The 23,720-nt window shown below is 57.9% G+C and overlaps 1 protein-coding gene across 1 annotated transcript in view; it reads left to right on the top strand.

Moving 5' to 3' along the window:
- The window catches only part of MYO7A (myosin VIIA), an 84,588-nt gene that overhangs the window by 46,426 nt on the left and 14,442 nt on the right, over window positions 1–23,720 (top strand). The window contains exons 15-34 of the mRNA XM_047692779.1: window positions 1,508–1,645; window positions 3,325–3,483; window positions 3,934–4,026; window positions 6,010–6,104; window positions 7,316–7,400; window positions 7,972–8,190; window positions 8,606–8,713; window positions 9,577–9,786; window positions 10,169–10,372; window positions 10,621–10,797; window positions 11,256–11,345; window positions 12,744–12,871; window positions 14,951–15,077; window positions 15,794–15,913; window positions 16,472–16,645; window positions 17,491–17,718; window positions 19,008–19,178; window positions 21,212–21,329; window positions 22,069–22,195; window positions 23,317–23,486. Of these exons, the coding sequence (XP_047548735.1) occupies window positions 1,508–1,645; window positions 3,325–3,483; window positions 3,934–4,026; window positions 6,010–6,104; window positions 7,316–7,400; window positions 7,972–8,190; window positions 8,606–8,713; window positions 9,577–9,786; window positions 10,169–10,372; window positions 10,621–10,797; window positions 11,256–11,345; window positions 12,744–12,871; window positions 14,951–15,077; window positions 15,794–15,913; window positions 16,472–16,645; window positions 17,491–17,718; window positions 19,008–19,178; window positions 21,212–21,329; window positions 22,069–22,195; window positions 23,317–23,486 (2,941 nt within the window). The remainder of the gene's footprint in view (window positions 1–1,507; window positions 1,646–3,324; window positions 3,484–3,933; window positions 4,027–6,009; window positions 6,105–7,315; window positions 7,401–7,971; window positions 8,191–8,605; window positions 8,714–9,576; window positions 9,787–10,168; window positions 10,373–10,620; window positions 10,798–11,255; window positions 11,346–12,743; window positions 12,872–14,950; window positions 15,078–15,793; window positions 15,914–16,471; window positions 16,646–17,490; window positions 17,719–19,007; window positions 19,179–21,211; window positions 21,330–22,068; window positions 22,196–23,316; window positions 23,487–23,720) is intronic.

The following is a 23,720-nucleotide window of genomic DNA, read 5'->3' as shown; positions in this document are numbered from 1 at the left end:
GTAGTTCCTGAGTGATCACAGAAACCGAAGAAAGGTTTGTGTCGTGTATGTGCCATTCAGGGTGTGTGTGTGTGCATGCGCGGGTGTGCTGCGTGTGCTGTGTGTGGGATTGTGTGTCCGTGTCTGTGCTGTGCGTGTGCTCAGAGTAAGGGCTCCAACGCGGGCTGGGTGAAGCCCGCTCCGGCCCGCTCCCCCTCCAAGCCGCAGGTTGTCCGGTGCTGCGGCTGGGGTTCTGGGACAGTCATGGGGGTCAGAGACCTGACAGTCACCTGACCCCATTGCAGACTCCCCAGCTTCCCTGGCGAGATCCTAGAACCTGTGCCAAATTGCACTCACACAGAGGCCGGGCATGTTTCAGAATAGCAAGTGTTTGCTGTTTCCCAGCAAGCTCTGTTTCCGTCTGGGGCATATGGTCTAACTTCTGTCTGTGTCACACGCTGCTGCCCCCACCCGACCATACACTTCACACCTCTACACCTGCATGCCTGTCTGGCAGGGCTGAGGGATGTCAGATGAAATTAGGCCTCATTTAAAATATAAAATCTTACAATAATAATCAAATTCACTGATAAATTCTCACACAGATGCAGCTGGGAAGGAAATAACAGCATCAAAATACTTTGGAATTGAGTCTGATTTCTAGGTCTAGTTTCACAGGGTTGGTCTGAGATGCCCTACTTCCTGTTTGTGGACCAGGCCCTCCCCTAACACCCCTGCCTCGTTTCACAGCATTCTGAGATGGGGACCCTGACGGAGGAGGGGGTTCTAGCCAGCTCACCCAGATAGCGGCTGGCCAGCCGGCCTCAGAGCCTCTGGGCCTCAGGACCACCCGGCGGGAGGCCAGCTGTGCGCCTTAGGAGGCTTATCTGAGCCTGCTGCTGACCGGCTAATCCCACAGGGAAGGGACAGGGCACGGAGAGCACCCCCGTCGACCCCAGCACACACATGGGTTCCCAGGCTGCTGTTTACTGAGATGTACTCTATGTTCACCATCGTCACAGCCCTTGTCACAGCTAGTGAGGTGGCACTGTTCCCACTTAGGAAACAGGCTCAGGGCTGTTCAGCAAGGTGTGTGAGATCACTCCATTAGGAGGCAGTGGGGCCGGGGTCTGAATGTCGGTCTGTCTGACCCATCTCTAGAGAGGACCTCAGTGTCCTGAGGTGACCAAGTTCGGCTACTCATTTATTTCCAGCAAGGCAGAATGGAGACTGAGAGGGGCTGGGCCTTGCCCAGAGTCCTCCAGCAACTCTGGAAGTGTTGGGGGGTGGGACCCACTCCCCTTGTAGATCCAGACCCAGGTCCTAGGGGGTGCCCCCGGGGTGCCTCTGGGGCCCAGAGCCAGCCTAGACGGCCAGTTACAGGAAAACCCCAAGTGCCCTGCTACCCGGCTTCTCCAGGGGCGGCCCTCCCTCAGGCCTGAAGCCTGCTGACCTCCCCTGTGCTTCCCTTCCTGGAGAGCTGGGGGCACAGGTCAGCCCCTCCCATCCCTGTGGTCCGTCCCTCTAGGGCGCCGAGACCAGGAAGCGCTCGCCCACACTCAGCAGCCAGTTCAAGCGGTCGCTGGAGCTGCTGATGCGCACGCTGGGTGCCTGCCAGCCCTTCTTTGTGCGCTGCATCAAGCCCAATGAATTCAAGAAGCCCATGGTGAGTGGCCCTGGTCCGTGGTCCAGCCAGCCGGGGCGCAACCTGGGGCAGGGAGGGCACCTGGCCAAGTGGCACGGTGAGGGCTGGGCTGAGACTTTGTCCTCTTTGGGGAATAGCAGGGCACCTGAGGGGCATATAGAACCAGTTCCAACTTACCGGAGGTAGCAGATCTCCTGGAAAGAGCCTTGACTGCAGCGGGCTCCACTCAGGTTCAAATCCTGACTCTACCGCCTTTAGCTGGGCTTAGCTCCCGGGGGCCGTTCATGCAATATGCATGCAGACTGCCTGGCGTAGGAGTCAGCTGTGGTTCTTGCTGTGGCCCTGAATTTGAAAACCTCCTCTTCTTCCATCCTGCCAACCACCACCTCTTCCTTGAAGCCTTCCCAGATTCCTCTGACTTGTTGGGGATGCCCTCATTTTTTGACTCTGCTGAATAACATTGATTGGCCCTTTTCTATGTGCCTGACATGGGCCAGAGTCTCTCCACAGCCCCATTCCACCTTCCTAACAGCCTGGGAAAGAGGGACGGACCATTGCGATTCCACGTTTGAGATGTGTGACTGCAGACCCGGAGACTGAGGGGCTTGAGGCCAGAAGTTGGGAGCCCAGGCCACCCTTCATTTGAGCCCTTTCTTTTCATAGCTCTGGGAGGTGTTGTTTACCACTATGCTCTTCCCAGAGGCCCAGGAGGGAAGCTGGGGCCTGAGGGGTCTGGGGAGGGACGGAAGGAGGGAGGCCAGGGCTGGGCCAGGGAAAGTGCCTGGAGGGAGAGGAAACAGGTGTCGGAAGCCAGCCAGCTGCGTGTTGGTCCTGCCCCCAGCCTGAAAACATTGCCCAGAGTGGGCTGGCCTGTCCCCCATGGGGCTCAGGACTGGGTCTGCTGGGGCATGAGGGTTACACAGTGTTCTCGCTCCCCATCTAGGGCAGGAAGTCTGGGGGAAGGAGGCCAGGGGCCTGCCAAGCTAGTTGGGTAACCTCTCTCCTGATCTCAGATGCTTCCAGAACCTTCTCTGGGTCCAGACCTCAGCATCTATTGCCTAAGCCTTAGCAGCAGGACCTTCTCATTGGTCTCCAGCTCCCTCTTGACTGCACTGAGAGCCAGTGGGTCTCAAATGCAGCTCCGACCTGGTCACTCCCTGCTGCCCCCAGCCTGGCCTCTGAGCACTCTCCAGTCCCTCTATAACCTCCTGACTGTGCCCATGGGGACAATTGTCTCTTCCTTAAGGCTTCTTATTGCCAGCAGCCAGAAGTTGTCGGAAGAGCTGCTGTGGGGTTGAACAAGCACCCAACACCTGTACAACCATGACCTTGTCGTGCATTAGCCTCCTCAGTCCCCATAAAGTCCCCAAACGTTCCTGTGCTTCAGGCTTCCACACCTTTGCCCGTGTCCCCCCCCTGCTGCCTCTAGTGCCTTTTCTCCTGACAGGTAAGAGCCCAGGCCACCTCCTCCAAGGAGCCCCCTCAAGGTAGCCCAAAGGGAGTTAGGCTGCTTCTCTTCTGTGCCCCCAAAGAGGCAATTTGTCTGGCAGGAGGGTTTCATTTTATGCGGCTAAGCTCGAACGGCAGCCCAGGGTTCAGCCTGCCTTGCTTCTCATCTGCCGGGTTCCTGGGAAAAGGCCGAGTGGGGCTGGTGCCCCCAGGAGCACCAGCGCTGATGCCCGTGGCCCTGCGTCCTGCAGCTGTTCGACCGTCTCCTGTGCGTGCGCCAGCTGCGGTACTCGGGGATGATGGAGACCATCCGGATCCGCCGGGCGGGCTACCCCATCCGCTACAGCTTCGTGGAGTTTGTGGAGCGCTACCGTGTGCTCCTGCCCGGGGTGAAGCCTGCCTACAAGCAGGTACAGGGCTGGCAATGGAGGTCGCAGGAGGGAGGGGCCCAGCTCCGGGCTGGGCAAGGGTCCTGGTTTTCTCGTGGGGCCGGCGTGCTGGGCTCGACATTAGCTCAGCCACCTAAGGTGTGTCTGGGGAAGTCAGGGATGGGCCAGTAGAGGTCTTTCCAAGGACTTGGGTCACCGTGCTCAGCTGGCCTGGCCTTCACGCACGCGGGGTAGTGTACAGCACCAGCACTGCCCAGTGGGCCCTGGCTGTTAGCCTTGGAGAAGACTTTACCATCATCCGGCCCAGCTAAGGAGAAAACTGATGGTCAGAGAAGGCAGGACCTGGCCAGGGACACACAGCATGTCAGGGGACGCAGAGCTGGAGCCAGAGTCCTGCCTCTTGACCTTGGGAGGGACACTCGGTGGCCTATCTCACTGGTGGGGCTGTCCCTTCCCTTGTGCACCCCCTAGGACGACCTTCGGGGGACATGCCAACGCATGGCTGAGGCTGTGCTGGGCACCCACGATGACTGGCAGATTGGCAAAACCAAGATCTTCCTGAAGGTGAGCGTAGCCTCTGCTCTGTCGGCCTCATGGGTGTGTGAGTTCCCGTCGCAGTTAGAATGGGGTCCTGGGGCCTCTGAAAAGAAGCTTGAGCATCAGGTCGGTCAGCGCTGGGCCTTTGTGATCTTCCTGCCCCGTGGTCTGTGATTTGGGTGGGGGGTTAGGTCTCCTCCGTGGGGGACGGGAAATTGGTTTTAAGAGCATCTATGATCTGGGGATGAGGTCAGAGGTGGTTCACCAGGGAGGTCTGGATTCAATCAGAACCCTGTGGTTGGTTGTCTGCCCTGGGATTTTGGGCCACTCGTCGGTCCTTTCTGAGCCTCATGTTCCCATCTGTAAAATGGGATGTGTTTGGGGGCACGGGGCTCTTGAGTGTATCTTAAGGCCCCCTCCTGTGATTTCCTGCCAGGCAGGGCTCATCCTGGCTATGCTAGGCCACATGCGGCCCCCTCCTCTGTCCTCTACAGGGGCCTATTCACACCATCCCTGAGCAGCTCCTGGAGCTCAGTGGGGCCGGACTTCAGGATGAGGCAGTTGGGGAGGGGGCAGGGCTGGGAGCTGGGCCATGTGGTGTCTTGGCCTTGGAGTAGAGCTTGCTGGGAATCGGCAGGGCCCTGGCAGCTGTAGCAGGAGCAGTGTGAGCTCCCAGTCTGCTTGCTTCTCCATTTCCGTTTCCGCCGTCCTGGGTGAGGGGCAGAGCTCCTTCCTCCTGTGGGTGGGCGGGGCCCTGGCAGCTGGGGATAGCTGCAGGAGGGAAGGGAAGAGCCAACCCAGAGTTGGAGGGAATCTGGGCTCCTCTAATTCTTCCCTGGCTCAGGGGACATGGGCCAATCCCATCTCCCTGGCCTTCATGTCCTTGTCAGATTGTCAGAAAAACATGTCCACTGTGACCTGCCTGCTCAGATCGCTGGAGCCTTTTCAAAGAGCGTTCTTGGTTGTGCCAGGCCTGGTTGGGCAAGGAGGGGGCGCTTTTTATCCAGAAACTTGTTTAGTCCTCACAGTGGCCCTGGGACGTAAGAATGTCACGTCCTTTTCAGAGGCTCAGAGGGGAGAAGCCCATGGCCCAGGCAGTGCCCTGACCTGGAGTGGAGAGCAGGGCTTCTAGCCTGTGTGGTGAAGGGAGGAAAGGGGCAGCAGGATGGTGTCTGGTGCCAGAGAGCTCTGAGGACCATTCTTGTCCCCACTCTCACCTCCCAGGGCTCTCCAGAAATGTGCTGTCATTTCGAGAGCCCAGACATGTACTTCTCATTCATTCATTCATTCATTCGGACAGCCTCGGCCCACTTGCTTCTCCGCTAGGCCCTGTCCACAGTGATGTGATCTGGGATTAATGGACAAATGTGGCTCCATCTCCCCAGGGCAGGGCCCCTGTCCCCACCCCAGCACTTTGCACGGTGTTGGCACCTGGAGACCTTCCATTCATCTGTCTTGACCCTATGATGTGGTTTTGTCTAACTGGAGTAAGGAGAGAGGCTTAGAGAAGTCAGCAGGGCCTGGGTTGTGCAGGGGGGTCCCGGGGGACACCAGGCTTGACCCCGGGAACCCGTGGTGTCACTTTAAGGTCACCATCAGCTTTATGTTGTGGGGGATTTCATCCCTAAAGGAGGGCCAGAGACCAGGAGAGAAATGGCAGGGCCCAGGTCAGCGAGCCATGTGACAGAGACACTGAGGAAAGTGGGGCTTTGGCAGAGATGGCCATAGGGATGAAGCCAGGTGTGAGTGGTGGGCTCTCGGACCCTGTCTAGTCAGACTGGCTCCTCCTGGGCCATTTGTCCCACCCTGGCCTCCTGGAAATGGCCCTGAGCCAGGTCTGTCCCCCTGGCCATGGGAAGCTACCCATGGGGCCAGAGCAGGGCAGGGAGCTCTCGGCCTGGCCTCCACGGGAAGGGAGGAAGGGCCTGCATGGGGCAGCCGCAGCCGGGGGCTGAGCTGGAGGCCCTGTGAGGAGGGTGGGGGGTCCGGCTCAGGAGCTCTGCCCTCCAGGACCACCACGACATGCTGCTGGAGGTGGAACGGGACAAGGCCATCACCGACAGAGTCATCCTCCTCCAGAAGGTCATCCGGGGATTCAAAGACAGGTGTGTGTCGAGACCAGCTTCCCCACCTTTCCCACACACACACGTGTGCGCGTGTGCTGGCCTTGCCTCTGTCCCCTGCACAAACGCCGGGAATAAACACATCTTGGTGTACACACAGGAGTAAGCACACGTGTGCATAGTGTACACACACGATCGTGCAAACACTGATGACCATAGACATGTGACTCACGCAGCCCTGCCTGGGCCCCATCTGCCCAGTGACATGGAACATACCCTCCAAACCGGCAAGCACACGCAGATCCGTGAGGCGCCCGGGTGACACTCCGGTGTCTCAGATGCCTGATGAAATTTCCCAGAGAAAAAAATTTGAGGTTTTGTGACTTACAGAGCATGTCCTGTGTTCCCTGTAAGGGGCACGTGTATGGCTGGGACAGCTCAGAGCTGGTCAGGGCTGACTCTGCAAGTGTGAGCTGGGCTCCACAACTCCACAACCTGCCCCTCCCTCCCTCCCTCCCCCCTCTGCTGTCTGTCTGTACATCATCCTTCAGTTCCTCTGCCCTTCCCTCCGTTTTTCTGTCCATGAGTCCGTCCGCCCATCTGTTCATCCCCACCCCCAGCTGCTCGCTCGTTCATACACACCCAGGCATCAGCTCCCCGGCTCTGTCCCACGCAGACGTACCCAGCCTTCACCCATCCACTGTTCACGTCTATATTCAGCAAACACCTGCTGTGTGACGTGTGGTCTCTCTGTCCATCAGGTCGCAGGGGACTGTCATCCCATACAAGCTGCCTCACGTGGACAGGGGGTCAGCACTGTGCTCGCTCAGAGTCCTACAGAAGACATGGGCTCTAGTCCCAGACTCCTCAAATCTCACTTTTCTTGTCTATAAAATGGCGAAGTTAGTGATAAGTGACGTTCACAGTGTTCAAAGCTTTTAATCTTTATATTATTTCACTTATTATTCATATGTTTCTTCATTCAGTAAATGCCTTCTGAATGCCCACCTTAGTGGGCATATGTGATGAGGCTGTGAGGCATTCAGGGTGGGTGGTATTGTACCCATTTTACAGATGAGGAAGCAGAGGCACAGAGAAGTCGTATGCCTTTGCCTAAGGTCATATAGCTGGGAGACACCGTGCTGGACTCAGCCCTGATCTCCTGAACCCCACCAAAACCCCACCAGTCCCCTGGCTGTCTCTGGGCACTATTTCTCAGATCTAAGAGCCTCTGTACCATGATGCTATTTCAGATCTAACTTCCTGAAGCTGAAGAATGCTGCCACACTGATCCAGAGGCACTGGCGGGGCCACAGCTGCCGGAGGAACTATGAGCTTGTGAGCCTCCCTGGGGGCTGCTCCTTGACCCACCAGGCCTTTGAACCCGGCCCTGTTGCCGTAGCAGCAGGTTGTCTCCGTGCCCAAGGCCTCCTTGGCCTCTTGCCACTGTCCTTGCTAGCTGTTCCTGCTCCTCCAGCCCGAAGTCCAAGTCGGCTTCTTGTGGCTCTTCTCATCTGGTCAGCAAAGTCTGGCTTTTTTTCTGGAATGTTTTGATTGGTTGGGAGCACCTGGGCCATTAGAGACCGTGGAGGGGGCCAGGAGCCGGTGTCACATGACCTCTTGCAGAGTTACTGGGCTGTGGCCTGGACGCTGGGCTGGGGAGGCAGACAGGAAGGGGGCCGGCTCCTAGTCTGAGAATGGGGATCCATTGGGGGTGGGGGGCCTCCTTTAAGGGAAGCCAAGGCCTCTCCCTAGAGAACTCTTGTCTGAGAGGAAACAGAGCCTCACTCTGGGGAGCCCTGGTCCTAGAGAAGGCAGAGCTATGTTTGGGACAGTTAACCTGGAGCCCCGTGCCAGACTGTCCGGTGGGCAGGGCTGGTGGGCTCTGAGCTGCCGGCTCTCCTTGCAGATGCGGCTGGGTTTCCTGCGGCTGCAGGCCCTGCACCGCTCCCGGAGGCTGCACCAGCAGTACCACCTGGCCCGCCAGCGCATCATCGAGTTCCAGGCCCGCTGCCGCGCCTACCTGGTGCGCAAGGCCTTCCGCCACCGGCTCTGGGCCGTGCTCACCGTGCAGGCCTATGCCCGGGGCCTGATCGCGCGCAGGCTGCACCGGCGCCTCCGGGCTGAGGTGAGGGCTCTGAGCCCCAGGTGGGCTGCGGCCTCTGCAGGGTGCTGCTCAGCCTCAGGCCGGCAGACCGCCCCTGCTTGTCAGCTGAGGCCTATACCTCCAGAGGGGATCCAGGACCCTGCCTCGTCAGGGGACCTGGAGGAGCTACAATCACACTCCTTATTTCCTTCCTCCCAGCTGAGGGCGGGATCTGGGGCCTCAGTCACTCTTGTGGTGAATCTGGGTTGGCTTTGGGAATCAGTGCCCCCAACCTGCTGTGTGACAGAGAGAAATTCTCAGGTCCCTCAGTTGCCCTGTCTGCCAAATCATTCGACAGGGTCACTCGCCATCCCAGAACCCAGTCAGGGTGGGGTGGGTGGGGGCCGGCAGCAAGTACCATGATGGCGCTCACTTGGCTGGCGGCCTGTTCCCTCAGTACCTGCGGCGCCTGGAGGCAGAGAAGATGCGGCTGGCAGAGGAGGAGAAGCTCCGAAAGGAGATGAGCGCCAAGAGGGCCAAGGAGGAGGCCGAGCGCAAGCATCAGGTGAGCTGAGTGGCCCAGCCCCACGGGTGTCTGCTCACGGGCCCAACAGCACTGGTGAAGCATTCCCTTTGCAGGCAGCCTGCCCTTGTCTGTGTGGCAGGTGCTGGTCCCAGGTGGGGCCTGAGTACAGGGGGCTGTGGCTGCAGAGTGAGGGGGTCGCGCCCTCAGGAACACTTTTCCCAGTGGGAGAGAACATGGGCATAAAAAACCCGAGTCGGGGTGAGAGCACGCAGCCTGGGAGCCCCCCACCACAGGTGGCTACCGAGAGCTTGGAATGGCGAGGAGCTCTAAGTGTAAAACAGATGCTAGATTTTGAAGACAGGAAAAACAAGGGAGAGGATGTGAAACCTCCCAGTACTATTTTAAAAATAATAATTACATGTTGACATAACATTTTGGAAATACTGGGTTAAAGAAAATATATTATTAATAGAGAATTCACCTATTTCTTGTTACTCTTTTAAACAAAGCCGCTACATACATGGCTTGCATTTGATTTCTACTGGACAGGGCTGGTCCAGAGCCTCAACCTAATGGCTGTGCGATTTCTGGGTTGGTGGGGTCCCCTCCAGCTGGGAGGCACCGTAGGCTTCCTGGAGGAGATGGTTCCCAGCTGAGCCCTGAAGGGCGACGGCATTGCTCTGGGCTTGTCTGGAGGCTTCTCAGCAGCCGGGTTCTGGGCGTCCGTCTGCACTGGAGGGTGAGGGTGGGATGGGGCGGGGCTGAGGATGGAGAAGCCCGAGCCTCCGTCCTTGCCACCTGTCTGGAGGTGGGGACCAAGGCCTGGCTGCTTCAGGGGCACTCCTGGGCTCCCCGAGGAGGGCTTACTCCCTGAGGCTGCCCCCCGCCCCCGCGACTGACAGGCGCGCCTGGCACAACTAGCTCGTGAGGACGCAGAGCGGGAGCTAAAGGAGAAGGAGGAGGCTCGGAGGAAGAAGGAGCTCCTGGAGCAGATGGAGAGGGCCCGCCACGAGCCCATCAACCACTCGGACATGGTGGACAAGATGTTTGGCTTTTTGGGGACTTCGGGTGGCCTGCCAGGCCAGGAGGGCCAAGCGCCTAGTGGATTTGAGGTACCAAAGCGAGGACAGGGGACGGGGATGGGGATGGGCCGCAGTGTGATAGCCCTCCCTCCTTTTGTTCCTCTTTATGTTAAGGTCCATCTGGTCCCCTCTGAGCAAAGGGCAGCAGTGATGATGTGCGATCCCTGCCCCTGCCCAGCTGTTAGCTTGCTGTGTGACCTTCAGCACTCACTGTCTCTCTCCAGGGCCATTCACAAACTTTCATTCATTCGTGTATCGAGGACCCTACCACACGCCAGCCTCTGTTTGGGTCTTGAACAGCATGACCCAGTTCCACCCTTGTGCAAGAGGAGCTGGCCCCACAGGGACAGGTTGGGGGAGGGCTTTGGCCGGAGTCTGTTCCCACGGCAGGAAAGCCCTCTGGCCTCCTCAGGATCTGGAGCATGGGCGCAGGGAGATGGTGGAGGAGGACCTGGACGCAGCCCTTCCCCTGCCTGACGAGGACGAGGAAGACCTCTCCGAGTACAAATTTGCCAAGTTCGCTGCCACCTACTTCCAGGGCACAACCACGCACACCTATACCCGGCGACCGCTCAAGCAGCCGCTGCTGTTCCACGACGATGAGGGCGACCAGCTGGTGAGGGCTGGGACTGCATGGGTCCCCAGGTAGCAGGTCCCCGGGGGGCAAGACAAGGACAGACTTCACCCTGATGCCCGGGCCACGTGCGCACAGTCTCACAGAGCAGTGGAGCTCCTTGGGAGCAACTCAGCTCCAGCACTGGAGCCCGGCAGCCCCCTGCAGCCCCCTCCCCAGCCCTCCCCGGCCTACTGGGAAGGCTCAGCCAGGCGCTGTGTCGGTGTGCCCTGATGTGGCTCTGCCCCCAGGCAGCCCTGGCGGTCTGGATCACCATCCTGCGCTTCATGGGGGACCTCCCTGAGCCCAAGTACCACACGGCCATGAGCGATGGCAGTGAGAAGATCCCTGTGATGACCAAGATTTACGAGACCCTGGGCAAGAAGACCTACAAGAGGGAGCTGCAGGCCCTGCAGGGTGAGGGTGAGGTGAGGCGAGGCCCAGTCCCCAACAGGTCTGTCCGTGTCCTCCTGGGCCCGTTGGAATAGCCATCTGGCGTCCCCAGCCTCAGGGGCTCCCCAGAAGGAGCATCCTAAAATTGGCCTCTGCCTCACCTCCCTGACCCCGCCCCTCCTCTCTCTACCTGTGGGAACAAATGTGTACACATTTTGTAAACTGCAAAGTGCAGATTGTGGCCGGACGAGATCTGTGCATTCAGAGGGAGCGGCAAGCTCTGGGCAGCTTCCTGCACTTTCCCGGGCCTCCGTTTTCCTGTCCATCACAGGGCTGGTGCAGGAAGTGGGGGATGAGAGGGTGGCAGTGTGGGGTACTCCTCGTAAACATTAGTGTGTAGGCTAGCCCAGCCTCTAGCCATAGCTCTGGTGTCCTTTGCCCTTGTCATTACTCGGGGTCCAGTCACTTGAGCCTGACCCCATCTGTCCCACAGATGCAGCTACCGGAGGGGCAGAAGAAGAGCAGCATGCGGCACAAGCTGGTGCACCTGACCCTGAAGAAGAAGTCCAAACTGACAGAGGAGGTCAGGGCACACCCTGGAGTGCCCAAGGAGATGCAGGGTGGGGCCTGGCTGAGCTTGGGGACCACAGGGAATCTTTTCCCAGGGGCGTAGGCTGGACCGTGTAGGGAGCCACTGGGCAGATAGGAGTGCATGGAAGGGGGCAGTGAGCTCAGACTGGGGCCAGATCCAGGAGGACTTCCCAGAAGAGGGGCCTAGAGAGCTGGAGAGGGCTGGAGTGGCACATGGTGAGAGGGAGGAGATTTCCTGCCAGTGTAGGGACCCAGTGCATTTGATCCAAGGACCTTTCAGACACTACGAACTTTCCGGGGGTAAGAGTGCCCATGGGGCATTAACGCTACTAATTTGTTTGAACTCTCATTCAGTCACCTGTCCTCTTCTGAGCGCCATCCTGGCCCTGTGTTCCAGGACTGTGCAGGAGGGGAGGGCAGCAGACAATAACCAAGGCATCTGCAGTAGAGGGGGCTGGCTCCCTCATCCCCCTACATTCCCACACATCAGTCCCTCTGTCTAAAATTCCTCCTTCCTCTTTTCTGCCTGCGTGTCACCTCCTCCAGGAAGCCTGCCCAGACCCCTCTACAGTAGAGTCATGCTCCTCCTCAGGGCTTCCGTAGTCTGCTTTGCCTCTGCCATTGTCCTCTTCCCCATCTGAGGCTCAAATCTAGTCCTGCAGCCATGTAGCCCCAGATTTGAATGCCAGCTCTGCTGCCGGTATCCGAAGGGCCTGGTTTGGTGGGTGAGGGTGGTGGAAATGCCCACCAGTGGGATCCAGGGAAGATGGCGTGAGAGCATAGCCATGGGTGCTCCATGGAGATGAGGCCCTCCTCCACCCCTCCCGCCTGCAGGGGCACGCTCCTACCACTCCCCTCTCAGTCTGGGGCTCCAGGCAGGGTGTGGGCTGGCACTGTGGGCTGTGTGGAAACAGAGGAGAAATACATCTGTCAGAACCCAGGCCTGGAGCTGTTCACATGGACACCAGGGCCCCAGGGATTGGAGATGGTGACTGGGTGGTTGGACTCATGGTGTATGCTGGTGTCAGCTGGTGTCCCACCCTGGAGAGATAGGGGTCCCACCAGGAGTCAGAGGAACAGGTCCTTGTCCTGGATGAAAGGGCTTCCCCAGGGGAGGTGGAGGGTTTAGGGAACCTCCCAAGGAGCCTGGTCCCTAGCAGGCGGCACCAGGCTGGTGCTGCCCAACTGTCTGGGCCTCATCGATGCCATGTCAGTTCTGCGCAGGGTCGGGGAGGGGGCAGGGCTGGGGCCATGATGGTGGTGGGGAGCCCACCCTTCCAGCCCCTCTCAGGATCTGCTCTCCAGGGGAGTGGGCAGACTCCCACATGAGCCAGGGACCCCCTCACTTTACCCCGGCCGGGGCTGAGCCTTGTCCCCTCCCCCTGTCCAGGTGACTAAGAGGCTGCATGATGGGGAGTCTACGGCACACGGCAACAGCATGCTGGAGGACAGGCCCACGTCCAACCTGGAGAAGCTGCATTTCGTCATCGGCAACGGCATCCTGCGCCCAGCGCTCCGGTCAGTGCCTGCAGAGCTGCTGGCTTGGGAGGCAGCCCGAGCTTCTCAGAGTGGGGCTCTGAAGGGCTTCGGGGGCTGAGTTGTGGCCTTGTCACCTTGGCAGTGTATGAGGCCAAGCAGGCCTGGGTTTAGCTCTGCTGCTAGCTCCTCATGTGACTCTGATCGAGTTATTTAATCTCTCTGAGCCTCAGTTCCTTTACCCATAAAGAGGGAATAACCCAGCACCTACCTCCTAGGCATGTGGGCAGATGGAACTCTGGAGAGCATGTCAGGCCCCGCAGTAGGCACAATTGTTCTCATTATCGGATGCAACTCCTGCCATAGGCCCAGTCCTGACAGCTCCGGCCTATGGGTAGGGTTCCTGCAGCCCATGTGCCTGGGAACCCTGCAAGGGCCTCCTTTGTTCAGGTCCCTAGGGTGGTGGGGAGGAGATAGGGTGATCTAAGAGGCACCAGCAGCAATAAAGGAATCAACTCAGTGAAGTCAGTGGAGGGAAGACAGCTAGGACTTTGCTGAGGACTCCCTCAGTGTAAGATGGTCAGTTAAGAGAGCTGATCCTGTGAATCTTTGCATACTGGCTGGGAGGACAGCAGGATAGGGCTGTGGCAGAGGCTTGGGCCCATTTCACTGACTGAAAAACTGAGGTCCAGAGAGGAGAAGAGACTTGCTTCAAGGCCCTAGTCTCCCAGACCTCCTGCCTTCCAGGCATTGCTGCTGGAGGCCAGTTACTACCTCACTGGAGATGGTCAGTCACCCAGGGCCACCTGCCTCCAGGAAGAAAAGGTAGATGCCCAAGGTGTGTTAAAGGGGCAAGAATTTGCCTCCCAGTTGTCTCTCAGACCTACACTTGTCAGTCCTGGAGAACACGGTGCCTGAATCCCTGGGCTGAGTCAGAAGGCTGGATGTTGAGTCTCTGAGGGACCATGGCTAAACCCTCCCTTCACTTGGCCTTAGCTCCCAAGTGTAAGTGAGAAAGCTTTCACTGATCTGTGATGAGATGGGGAAAATATAACGTAAATCTGATTTATCGAAAGAAATGTTTTTGTTCTAAGATTTTACCCTTTCTGCTTTTTGGATACTAAAATTACATTTGTTTTATGCAATGACTGTGATACAGACAGTGGGCAGATTGTGTACGGTGTGTTTTAAATGACCTTATTTGTCATGATAAAAAGAAAGCAACCTCAGAATTAATTTTGAAGTTGCACTGGCCCCTGAGCCCTGAAGATACGGGGAGCCTGGAGCCGCCGATTCAGATAATCGCCCCTTCCTGCCCCGGCCTGCTCTTCTGAGAGGGACACCCAGCCGCGAGCGCCGCCTGGTGGTCATTTCGTTATCGACGTCCTGTCGTTGGTCCTGACCCGGCAGGCAGCGACTTCCCAGGGCAGCTAGCCTTAATGGAGGATTTACTGTGCCAGGTGCTTTCTAAGCCTTGGCTCATTTTTCTTCACAGAAGACCTGCAAGGAAGGTTGTATCTTTCCCTTTAAAGTAAAAACAAAACAAAACTACCTTTATTGCTTTGATCTGATTCACAAAATTAATACATGGCCACTTATGTACTGTATTCAAACGTTATGGAAATATAGCAAATGAAAGTCAAAGCCCTACCCCTTCCACCTCCCAGACAGACTCCCCAGATGTGTTTGCTGTTTCTGCTCTTCCAGTTGCCATCAGTAGAAATTGTCCCTGCTGCCATGACTGTAGGCAGGGCTCGGAGAGGGCAACTCACCTGCTCAGGCCACCCAGCTGGTGAGGGACAAGGCAGGGACATCACATGCTTCTCATCAAGGTGGTCACCAGCGTGCCCCAGAGCCAGAGGCGCACCTCTCTCTGGGTCCTGGGGACCTGGCTGTGGATCTGGATTGGAGTCAGGAGCCTGCTTTGTGCCTGATGCATCTGCCTCCAAGGCCAGACCCTCTTCGTGGCTCCATAGCCTTCCCAGGCCGGCCACAGGCCACTGCCTCCTGGGTGGTCCAGGGCAAGCAGGAGAGGACAGCATGTTGTGTGTCCCACCAGTGGCTGGGCGGGGCCAGGCTTCTCTGAGGCCGTCTCCCTTCCTTGCTTCTCTGCCTGCCTAGGGATGAGATCTATTGTCAGATCAGCAAGCAGCTCACTCATAACCCCTCCAAGAGTAGCTACGCCCGGGGATGGATCCTCGTGTCTCTCTGTGTGGGCTGCTTTGCCCCCTCCGAGAAGTTCGTTAAGGTAGGGAGTCTCTTGGCCTCCTGGGGCGGGAAGGGAGTCAGAGGGGAGAACAAGGGGAGGAAGCACCGCGGGGCTTGGCAAGGAAGCCCTGCCTGGGCCATCTCCTCCCAGGCCACAGCCCCACCCCCCCATCCTGGCCCTCCTCCCAGGCTCCAGCCCTTCATTCTCTTCTCCCCTCAGCCTCTTTCTATTTAGGAAGAGACTGAGTTTGAAAGCAGCATCTCTAGACCCTCCACTTAGGGTCTTGGAGCAGGCCCTGTGGTGGGTCTCAGGTCCCTTCCTTGACTGCACTTCAGTGCCAGGCCCTGGGTGCTGGGGACGCAGAGGCAGAGCGGGTCACAGCAGGACCAACCCCGCTGGCCAGCACCATGAGGAGGAGAGTGCTCTCCCAGTAGGGAGGAATCTGGGAGGTGGGCCTAGCAATTAGGCCAGGAGAAGAGAGGGGGAGTGGTGTGTGGGGTGAGGCAGGAGGCACGGCTGAGTCTGGACAGGGTGAGAAGAACGTGGTGGCCTTGTTGCCAGCCTGAAGCACAAGGACTCGATCCCAAGGGCAGCAGAGCTGGGCCCCAGAAACAGTGGAGGGACGTGGATGACTGGGCCTCGAGCCAGTCCCGAGTGTGGGTGGAAGGGCTGGAAGCAGGAGACCTGGTGGCTGTTGCCACATTCTCGGAGGGGAGGCTGGAGTGGGGGTCCCTCAGTCAGACCTCTGTCTGCAGTACCTGCGCAACTTCATCCACGGGGGACCACCAGGCTACGCTCCGTATTGTGAGGAGCGGCTCAGGAGGACCTTTGTCAACGGGACACGGACGCAGCCACCCAGCTGGTTGGAGCTGCAGGTGTGGCCCCGGCCCCACCCAGGCATACGTGCACGTGTGTGTGCATGTGTGGGCGTGTGTGTATCTAGTGCACTCCAGTGGCCCAGAAACATTCCCCACTCTGGGATTCTATGGTCCTTTAAGTTCTGGAATCCCAGGCTTGTTGGAACAGGAAAGCGCCCAATGGACTCCCACCTATTTCACAATCAAAGTGACTTGGGCAGGGGGTTCCCTCTGTGTCTTACTAGCTTCATCTGTAATGTTGCAGTGATGACACTCATTCCTTAGGGTCTTGTGAGGGTTGCATGATGTGAGGGCAGAAGCCCCCGGCCTGTGGCAGTGCTCGGCCTCCCAGTCCCAACGCCCAGGCTCAAGGCCTTAAAGGTGCTGTCAGGGTGGGGAATACTGCAAGGCTCCCTGGGCACCTGTGACCAGCTGTTGGGATATCCTGGTGGGATGCCGGGGTCTGAGGCTCTGGGCCAGCTCCAACCCCCTAGAAGCAGGGAGCCGGGAAACCCAGAGGGCATGAACAGGTCTGCAGTGAAAAGATCCCCACAAACCCTCTTTGGTCATTTTCAGGCCACCAAGTCTAAGAAGCCCATCATGTTGCCTGTGACATTCATGGACGGGACCACCAAGACCCTGCTGACCGACTCGGCCACCACGGCCAAGGAGCTCTGCAACGCACTGGCTGACAAGATCTCGCTCAAGGACCGCTTCGGGTTCTCCCTCTACATTGCCCTGTTTGATAAGGTACAACTTCTGTGCAGCGTCCCCTCCTGGCACCACCCTGCCTCCTGTTCTGGGTCCGCCATGCACTGACTCAGGCCATCTCCGGCGATTACCTACTGTCCAGAGCCTTCATTTCTTCTCAGCCACTGGTAACTCTGCCTCTGCCCAACTCATTAGGACTGTGGAGAGCACCTAGAAATCTGGTGGTGCAGTAGTAGCTGGATACCCAGAGCTCGCTTCTGTCATGTACCTGGGCTGAGTCAACTCTCCCCTGGTACTGGAGAGAAAACAAGGAAGACACGGACCTGTGTGGGGGGATGGAGCTACTTAACTCTCTGAGATTCAGTTTTCTCATTTGCAAATGGGAATGTACATTTCTGTCAGGTTTCTATGGTGGTTTGTTTGGTTGTTAATGACCACCTAGAGTGTGTGTAACCCTGGGCACATCTGGACTGGGGGTGGGTGATTTTGCCTCCACACTGAGCAATGCCACAGATAGCAGAGATGCCCATCCCCCCATCACTCCAGCAGGGTCCAGGGACAGAACCACATTGTCCGACAGTTTGCCTCAGTTTTTCTCACCTATACATAGCTCCCATGTTTTCAGTGGCCATTTGTCCATCAGGGTTTCCCATAAGTCTTACACTAGGAAATGGGAAAGCCCACAAGGCTGTGCTGGCTCAAAACCCATGGCTGGGATCCAGAGGTCTGATCTGCTTCCTGGGTGACCTGGACACATCCCTGCTTTTCTCTGAGCCCCAGTTTTCCATATGAACAAGAACACTTGGCACCATTGATGGTTCTTTGTAAGTCCTTCCCTGCCTGCTCAGCTTTCCACTGGGTGACCCCCAGCCCTGTGCCCGCAGGTGTCCTCCCTGGGCAGTGGCAGTGACCATGTCATGGATGCCATCTCCCAGTGTGAGCAGTACGCCAAGGAGCAGGGTGCCCAGGAACGCAATGCCCCCTGGAGGCTCTTCTTCCGCAAAGAGGTCTTCACGCCGTGGCACAACCCCTCCGAGGACAACGTGGCCACCAACCTCATCTACCAGCAGGTGGTGCGAGGGGTCAAGTTTGGGGAGTACAGGTGTGAGAAGGTGAGTGACCGTGAATCTTCTGCCTGATCTTGTTCGGCTCACAGCCCACTATGTTCCAAATCTCGGCTGAATGTTACTGTCTGGGACCCACCATTAGCTTCTGTGGAGGTTAGCCTGACTGAGGCTGCTTCTAGATTAACTGTGCCCACAGGGATGGGGCCTTTGAAGCCCAGTGTGAACTCTGCCGGTGGAAGGTGTCCATGCTTCTGCAGTGCTCGTGCCTGGTACAGAGTCTGTGCTTCAGAACGTGCTGTCTTGTTCTGCGTGCATCCAGGAAACCCTGTCCTTTAGACCAGAGTTTGCAAATGTGTACTCTCTCTGTCTCCTTTTAAAGGACAGGAATGATGTGGAGTAGTAACTCGTGTTATGTTATTTTTGATGGCGGTGAAGATGGTTCTCATGGTGCTTATGAATCTGTTGGTGACTGTGATGGGGCAGTAAGGAAAAGGTGATGGAAAGGAAGGGGGTGGGTGGTGGCGGTGGTGGTGACGGCGGAGGCAGCACTGGTAGACGTGTGGTCAGGATAGTGGTGGTGATGATGATGGTGCTGAGGATGTGGCAGGGTTGGTGGCCCTGGAAGGTGCTGTGTTGGTAATGGTGACAGTGGTCATGGTGGTGGGGAGCTGATCCTCACCCAGAAGGCATGAGTATAGCTGTATCAGTTATTGAAATTCTGAAATGCTTTGAATGGGCTGGGAAGCATGTACTGCCCTCAACACACCCAAGAGCCTTTCTCTCTTCCGCTTCTGCCGCAGCCCTGGTGAGTTCCAGGCTGCCATGTACCCCCAGGCAGATGGGGGACAAATGCCCAGTCCCCATCACCTAGCCCTCGACAGCCCCTGCGGCACAGCCTCCTTGTCTCTAACTACTGGGGCCATCCCAGGGAGGGGTGGTCATGGAGAGGGTAATGTGCGCCCACCCCTCACTCTGACAGTACCAGCAGCGCCAGGGCCCCCCTTCTCCCAGGCAACCTGTCAGCCCCCGTCACTGGCTCATGGGCTGGGAATGTGGTGATCAACCCCTCACCAACAGCTGGGCTGGCCTCTCTGGGTCAGCTCATGTGCCTCTGTGCTGGTGCTGAGGGCACCCAGGAGAAGGCAGGGGCGTGGTCCTGCCCTTGGGGAGCTCATGGTTCCACCAAGCAGACAAGAACTTCTGGGGAATCAGTGAGAGCAGTTTCCCAAAGCCTGGGGTCGACAGCTGCAGGAGGCAGGGCCCTGGGGCTTCGGGGGTCAGAGGGGCTTCCCGGAGGGTGTGCGAACAGCACCCTCCTCTCCCTCCCCACCTAGGAAGATGACCTGGCTGAGCTGGCCTCCCAGCAGTACTTCGTAGACTATGGCTCCGAGATGATCCTGGAGCGCCTCCTAAACCTCGTCCCCACCTACATCCCCGACCGCGAGATCACGCCCCTGAAGACACTTGAGAAGTGGGCCCAGCTGGCCATTGCTGCCCACAAGAAGGTAGGAAGACAGGGCAGGGTCTGGGGAGAGGGGATCTCTGGTGACCTGGGCTGGGAGGCAAGGATCCAGACAATCAAAGAGGTCACAGTTCTCACTGGACATGTGTCTGCCCGCAAGGCAGCTGGGAAACAGGATGGCATCCTCTATCTCCTGCCTCCCCAGCAGCTTTCCTCTGCCATGGATATCAGTGCACTTGTGTCCTATGCTGTCTACTCTGGGCTGGTGCCAGGGACATGGAGATGGATCAAATCTAGCCCTGTGGCCTCATGAGAGAAACCATGGGCATTGAGATGGGGCGGGGACACCCTGCACCTGGTCGCAGCTGCATGCTAGAGCTGCAGCTCAGGAGTGTTGGTGCATGCTGGGAGAGCTTCTAGGAAGCCAGCCCTCCTTTCTGCCTAAAAGAGCTCCAGCCCAGCTTCCTGCCCAGAGAACTTTAGGGACAGACCTCTTGACCCCCTTGCTTGAGGCCCCAGGCTCATATCCACCCCTGAGTAGCTCTTTCCAAGCTAAGGGGCCTGCCCAAGTAGTAGAGGAGGGGTGGGCTGGCTGCTGGAGGGGACCCACAGGCCTCTCTGTACTCTTGGCCCTAGTTGTGGGAGACCAGAGTCATCTTTGCACACAAGATCCTGGGGTCTCTGCAGACGAGCAGTCTTTCAGCTTTCTATACCCCCTGCCCTCTTCCCCAACCAGGGGCCCCATGTGCCTCTCCCACCCAAGTCTTTGCCTTCCTTGGTGAGTTGCCCACAAGCCTCCCCTCCTCTCTGAAACTGCCCTGCTCCCTCTCTATATCTAGGCCTGGCTCTGCCACCAGGGCCTCCCCTTTCCTGCAGCCCCCTGCAGAAGAGATGCGAGTTTTCCTTCCAGCCCTTTGTCTCTTTGTCCAGGCAAACCCCTGCTCCTCACCTCTCCCTCCCTGTCACCTGCAGAAGCCTGTCCACTCCCCCTCCCAGATAGTTTCCAACCTTTGCCCCCGCCCCCCCACCTCCCCAGGGCCTCCTCAGTGTTCACTGTTGTCATGCACTTGGCACATTCTGGGCTGGCTGCCATTGCTCATTAATTGATTCTGTTTGGGGTGCTTGCCATGTGTCAGGCACTGTACCAGGCCCTGGGGACACAGCCGTGAAGGGAACAGAGGTGGTCTCTGCCCCTCACAGCCCACGACTGAGCTTGCTGTGTCTCTCCCTTGGACCAGAGGCTGTTGGCCCGTGTTCCATATCCCAGGGCCATTCTTCTCATAGAGAGGAAAGCTGTGAACTAGCATGGTTTTTAGGGCCCAGTGGGTAAAAAGTTTTATCTGGGAACAATTTCAAGCTTACAGAGAAGTTGCAAGTTCAAAAACCTGGACCCATATGCCCCTCCGCTTCACCCAGACTCACTGGTTGTTCTGCGCTGTGTTTGCTTTATGGTCCTCTCTCTCCGCATATGCACGAGTGGTTTCTTCTGAGCCCGTCCCCTCCCGGGTTGGCCCTGCTTCCAGCTCTCTCCGCACATGGCAGGCACGGGTGTCTTTGCTCATGTTTGTGTAGAGATGACAGATAGCATGAGTTCCATTTGATACGTCCAATTCTACTCCAACCCCACCGAGTTGTTAATAGGGCTCCAAGCAATATTTTTAGATAGTAAAATGCCAGCGCTTTCGTCTTCTGCCAGCAGCATTGCATCACCCCCTGGCTTCCGTGTGACCTGGCTCTGTTGTGTCCCTTCCCCACCCCTCTTCCTGGTGTGGCACATACATGCCTGCTTAGCCACACATGCCCATATCCCAGATGCCTCCTCCTCACCCCTGACTTTGGGCCTTGCACACATGCGGGCCAGGACTGTGGGCTTTTCTGTCATGGCTGAATTGGGAGCTCCCTGCAGGTGTGACCTGTGGAGTGATGGGGTTGGCTGTGGGCTAATGGGGTGTGACAAGACCATGTGGCACAGGAGGACACCTTAGTTCCAGGGCTTTCCTGGGCTGAGGGCCACAGATGTTGGATTTCCAGACAGAGCTGATGTGACATCCTTTTCCCCCTGTCCATCCCCCTTAGGGGATTTATGCCCAGAGGAGAACTGATGCCCAGAAGGTCAAAGAGGATGTGGTCAATTATGCCCGTTTCAAGTGGCCCCTGCTCTTCTCCAGGTTTTATGAAGCCTACAAATTTTCAGGTACCCCCTCAGCCCTCCTGCCTCCCTACCTTCTTCCTCATCCTCTCCCACCCCGTACTCTGGCTCCAGCCCGTCACGGAAGGGAGGGATGGCATGAGCCAGACTCCAGTCAGCCTGGCTCCTGCCTGTGGGTTTGCTTGCTCATTCCAGGTCAACAAGCACAGGGTGGCTCCTGTCTCCCCACAGTCTAGGTGCTTAGCAGCACTTTGGGTGAGATGATGGAAGGCCTGCTGACAAAATTCAGCATCTGCCGTGTACAGAGGCAGGCGGCCCAGAGTCTAGGCTGCGCTGACTCTGAAGCGGAGTATGGACATGACAGACACAAACCCACATGGGCCGTTGGCTCAGCCATCCTTGGGGCCGAGTGACCGGCCATCTGCTCCATGCTGGGCCCTGTGCTGGTGTCAGGTGTCACAGAATCACCAGATATCTGGCTGGAGGGAACCTTGGGGCTCAGATGACTCCCTTCCCATAGCCCACCTCCTTCCAGGGCAGGGACTTGTCCAGAGCTGCACGATGAACAGAGGCAGGGCCAGGACTCAAACAAGTTTCCTGATGTCAGCGCTGTCTTCCCACTGCAATTTGAATTTTGACTTGTAGGGAGGTTGTGCTCTCCAAGGCTCAGTTTCCCCATCTGTAAAATGGAAATCTGTTTCCCTCCCTGGGGAGTATGAGGACTGGGAAGGGCTGGGCTGTGAGTGGGGCTGCCTCCCTGTCACTGCCTTGGTCTCTGCCCCAGGCCCCAGCCTCCCCAAGAATGACGTCATCGTGGCGGTCAACTGGACGGGAGTCTACTTCGTGGACGAGCAGGAGCAGGTGCTCCTGGAGCTGTCCTTCCCCGAGATCATGGCCGTGTCCAGCAGTAGGTTAGTCCAACCCCTCCCACGCCTCCCTTCCATGCAGAACAGGCTGTCTGACATGGCACGAAGACCCGCAGCAGGGAGGTGTCAAGCCCAGTGCTCTGATTCCGCACTGTCTGAAGCAAGAAGGGGCAGATGGAGACACAGACTGACAGAGGGGAAAGGAGAGGGTTCCTGGAGCTTTCCTGGGGGCCCAGGGGCCTTTGGGGAGTCGCTGCCTCATAGAGGATGTCACTGAGGCTCAGAGACATGTAGTCCCCTGTCCCAGTCCCACATGCTCGAGCAGTTTGGGCCGCACTGTGCAGACCTCTCAGGCACCTACCCCCTGCCCCGATTGGGGCCGAGCGGTTTTTATGGGGCATCACTGGCATTCAGAGATGGGTGTGGGCAGCTAGGACGACGACTAGGGGCAGTCAAGTGTGTACAAAGAGGGCCTGGCCTGGGATTCTGGGGCTCAGGTGGAACTCACGTCCATGTCCTTGCCCCTGACGTGGAGCTATTAATACTTGCCTTCGATAACAGTGGTGAGGACTCAAAGTCATGGGAGAGCTCTGGAAACTGAAAGGTGTGGGCACACTAGAGCAGTGGTGAGAGGGGTTCCTGGAATAGCCTCCTGTTCCCAGCAGGCCCTCCCCAGATCCCTGGCTTAGGGGAATGTCTCTGGGCAGCATCTGCTATGGGCTGGGGCCGGGCCTGTGCTGAGCACAGAGACATAGGACGCTAACATAGGCCTTGCCCTCTTGCAGCCCCCTTCAGTTGAGGGAGGAGACAGACATTGAATGGGCTGTTTTAAGGCGAGGACCAGTGTGGTAAAGGCTGTGGGAGGGCAAGGAGGACTACCTGGAGGAAGGAGTATCTAGGCTGAAATCTGAAGGGTGAGTAGGAATTAGATAGCCAAAGGGAACTAGGCCGGGCCCCTGCAGACCTCGATCTGGACCATGTGTGACTTTGGCAGGGCCATGTCTCACCCAGGCTGGGCCGTGTCTGACTGGGCTGGCCTTGGTCTCCTTCAGGGAGTGCCGTGTCTTGCTCTCGCTGGGCTGCTCTGATCTGGGCTGTGCTGCGCCTCACTCAGGCTGGGCAGGACTGACCCCGGCTGGGCCCTGTTCTCCGTGTTGGTCCTGCAGGGGAGCAAAACTGGTAGCCCCCAGCTTCACACTGGCTACCATCAAAGGGGATGAGTACACCTTTACCTCCAGCAACGCTGAGGACATCCGTGACCTAGTGGTCACCTTCCTGGAAGGGCTCCGAAAGAGGTCTAAGTACGTGGTGGCCCTGCAGGACAACCCCAACCCTGGTGAGTGGCTCCTGGCACAGGGTGCCAGGCCCCGGGGCTTATGGGCATCAGGCAGATCACATACCTTGGCCTTGGCCTGGCATTCAAGACTGCCAGTGCTTGTTACTACCCCTCCCCAGATACCCTTGGCTCCACCTGGACTAAAAGCCAAACTCTGTGCCCCATGGAGAGTCTTCCTCTCCTGCCCCTTCCACACTTACCACCCGTCACCTTCTCCAGGTGACATCAGGGGTT

Source organism: Lutra lutra, chromosome 10, assembly GCF_902655055.1.
Source record: "Lutra lutra chromosome 10, mLutLut1.2, whole genome shotgun sequence".
NCBI lineage: Eukaryota > Metazoa > Chordata > Mammalia > Carnivora > Mustelidae > Lutra > Lutra lutra.
The sequence above is the reverse complement of the archived record's forward strand: the minus strand, read 5'-3'. Positions and strand labels throughout refer to the sequence as shown.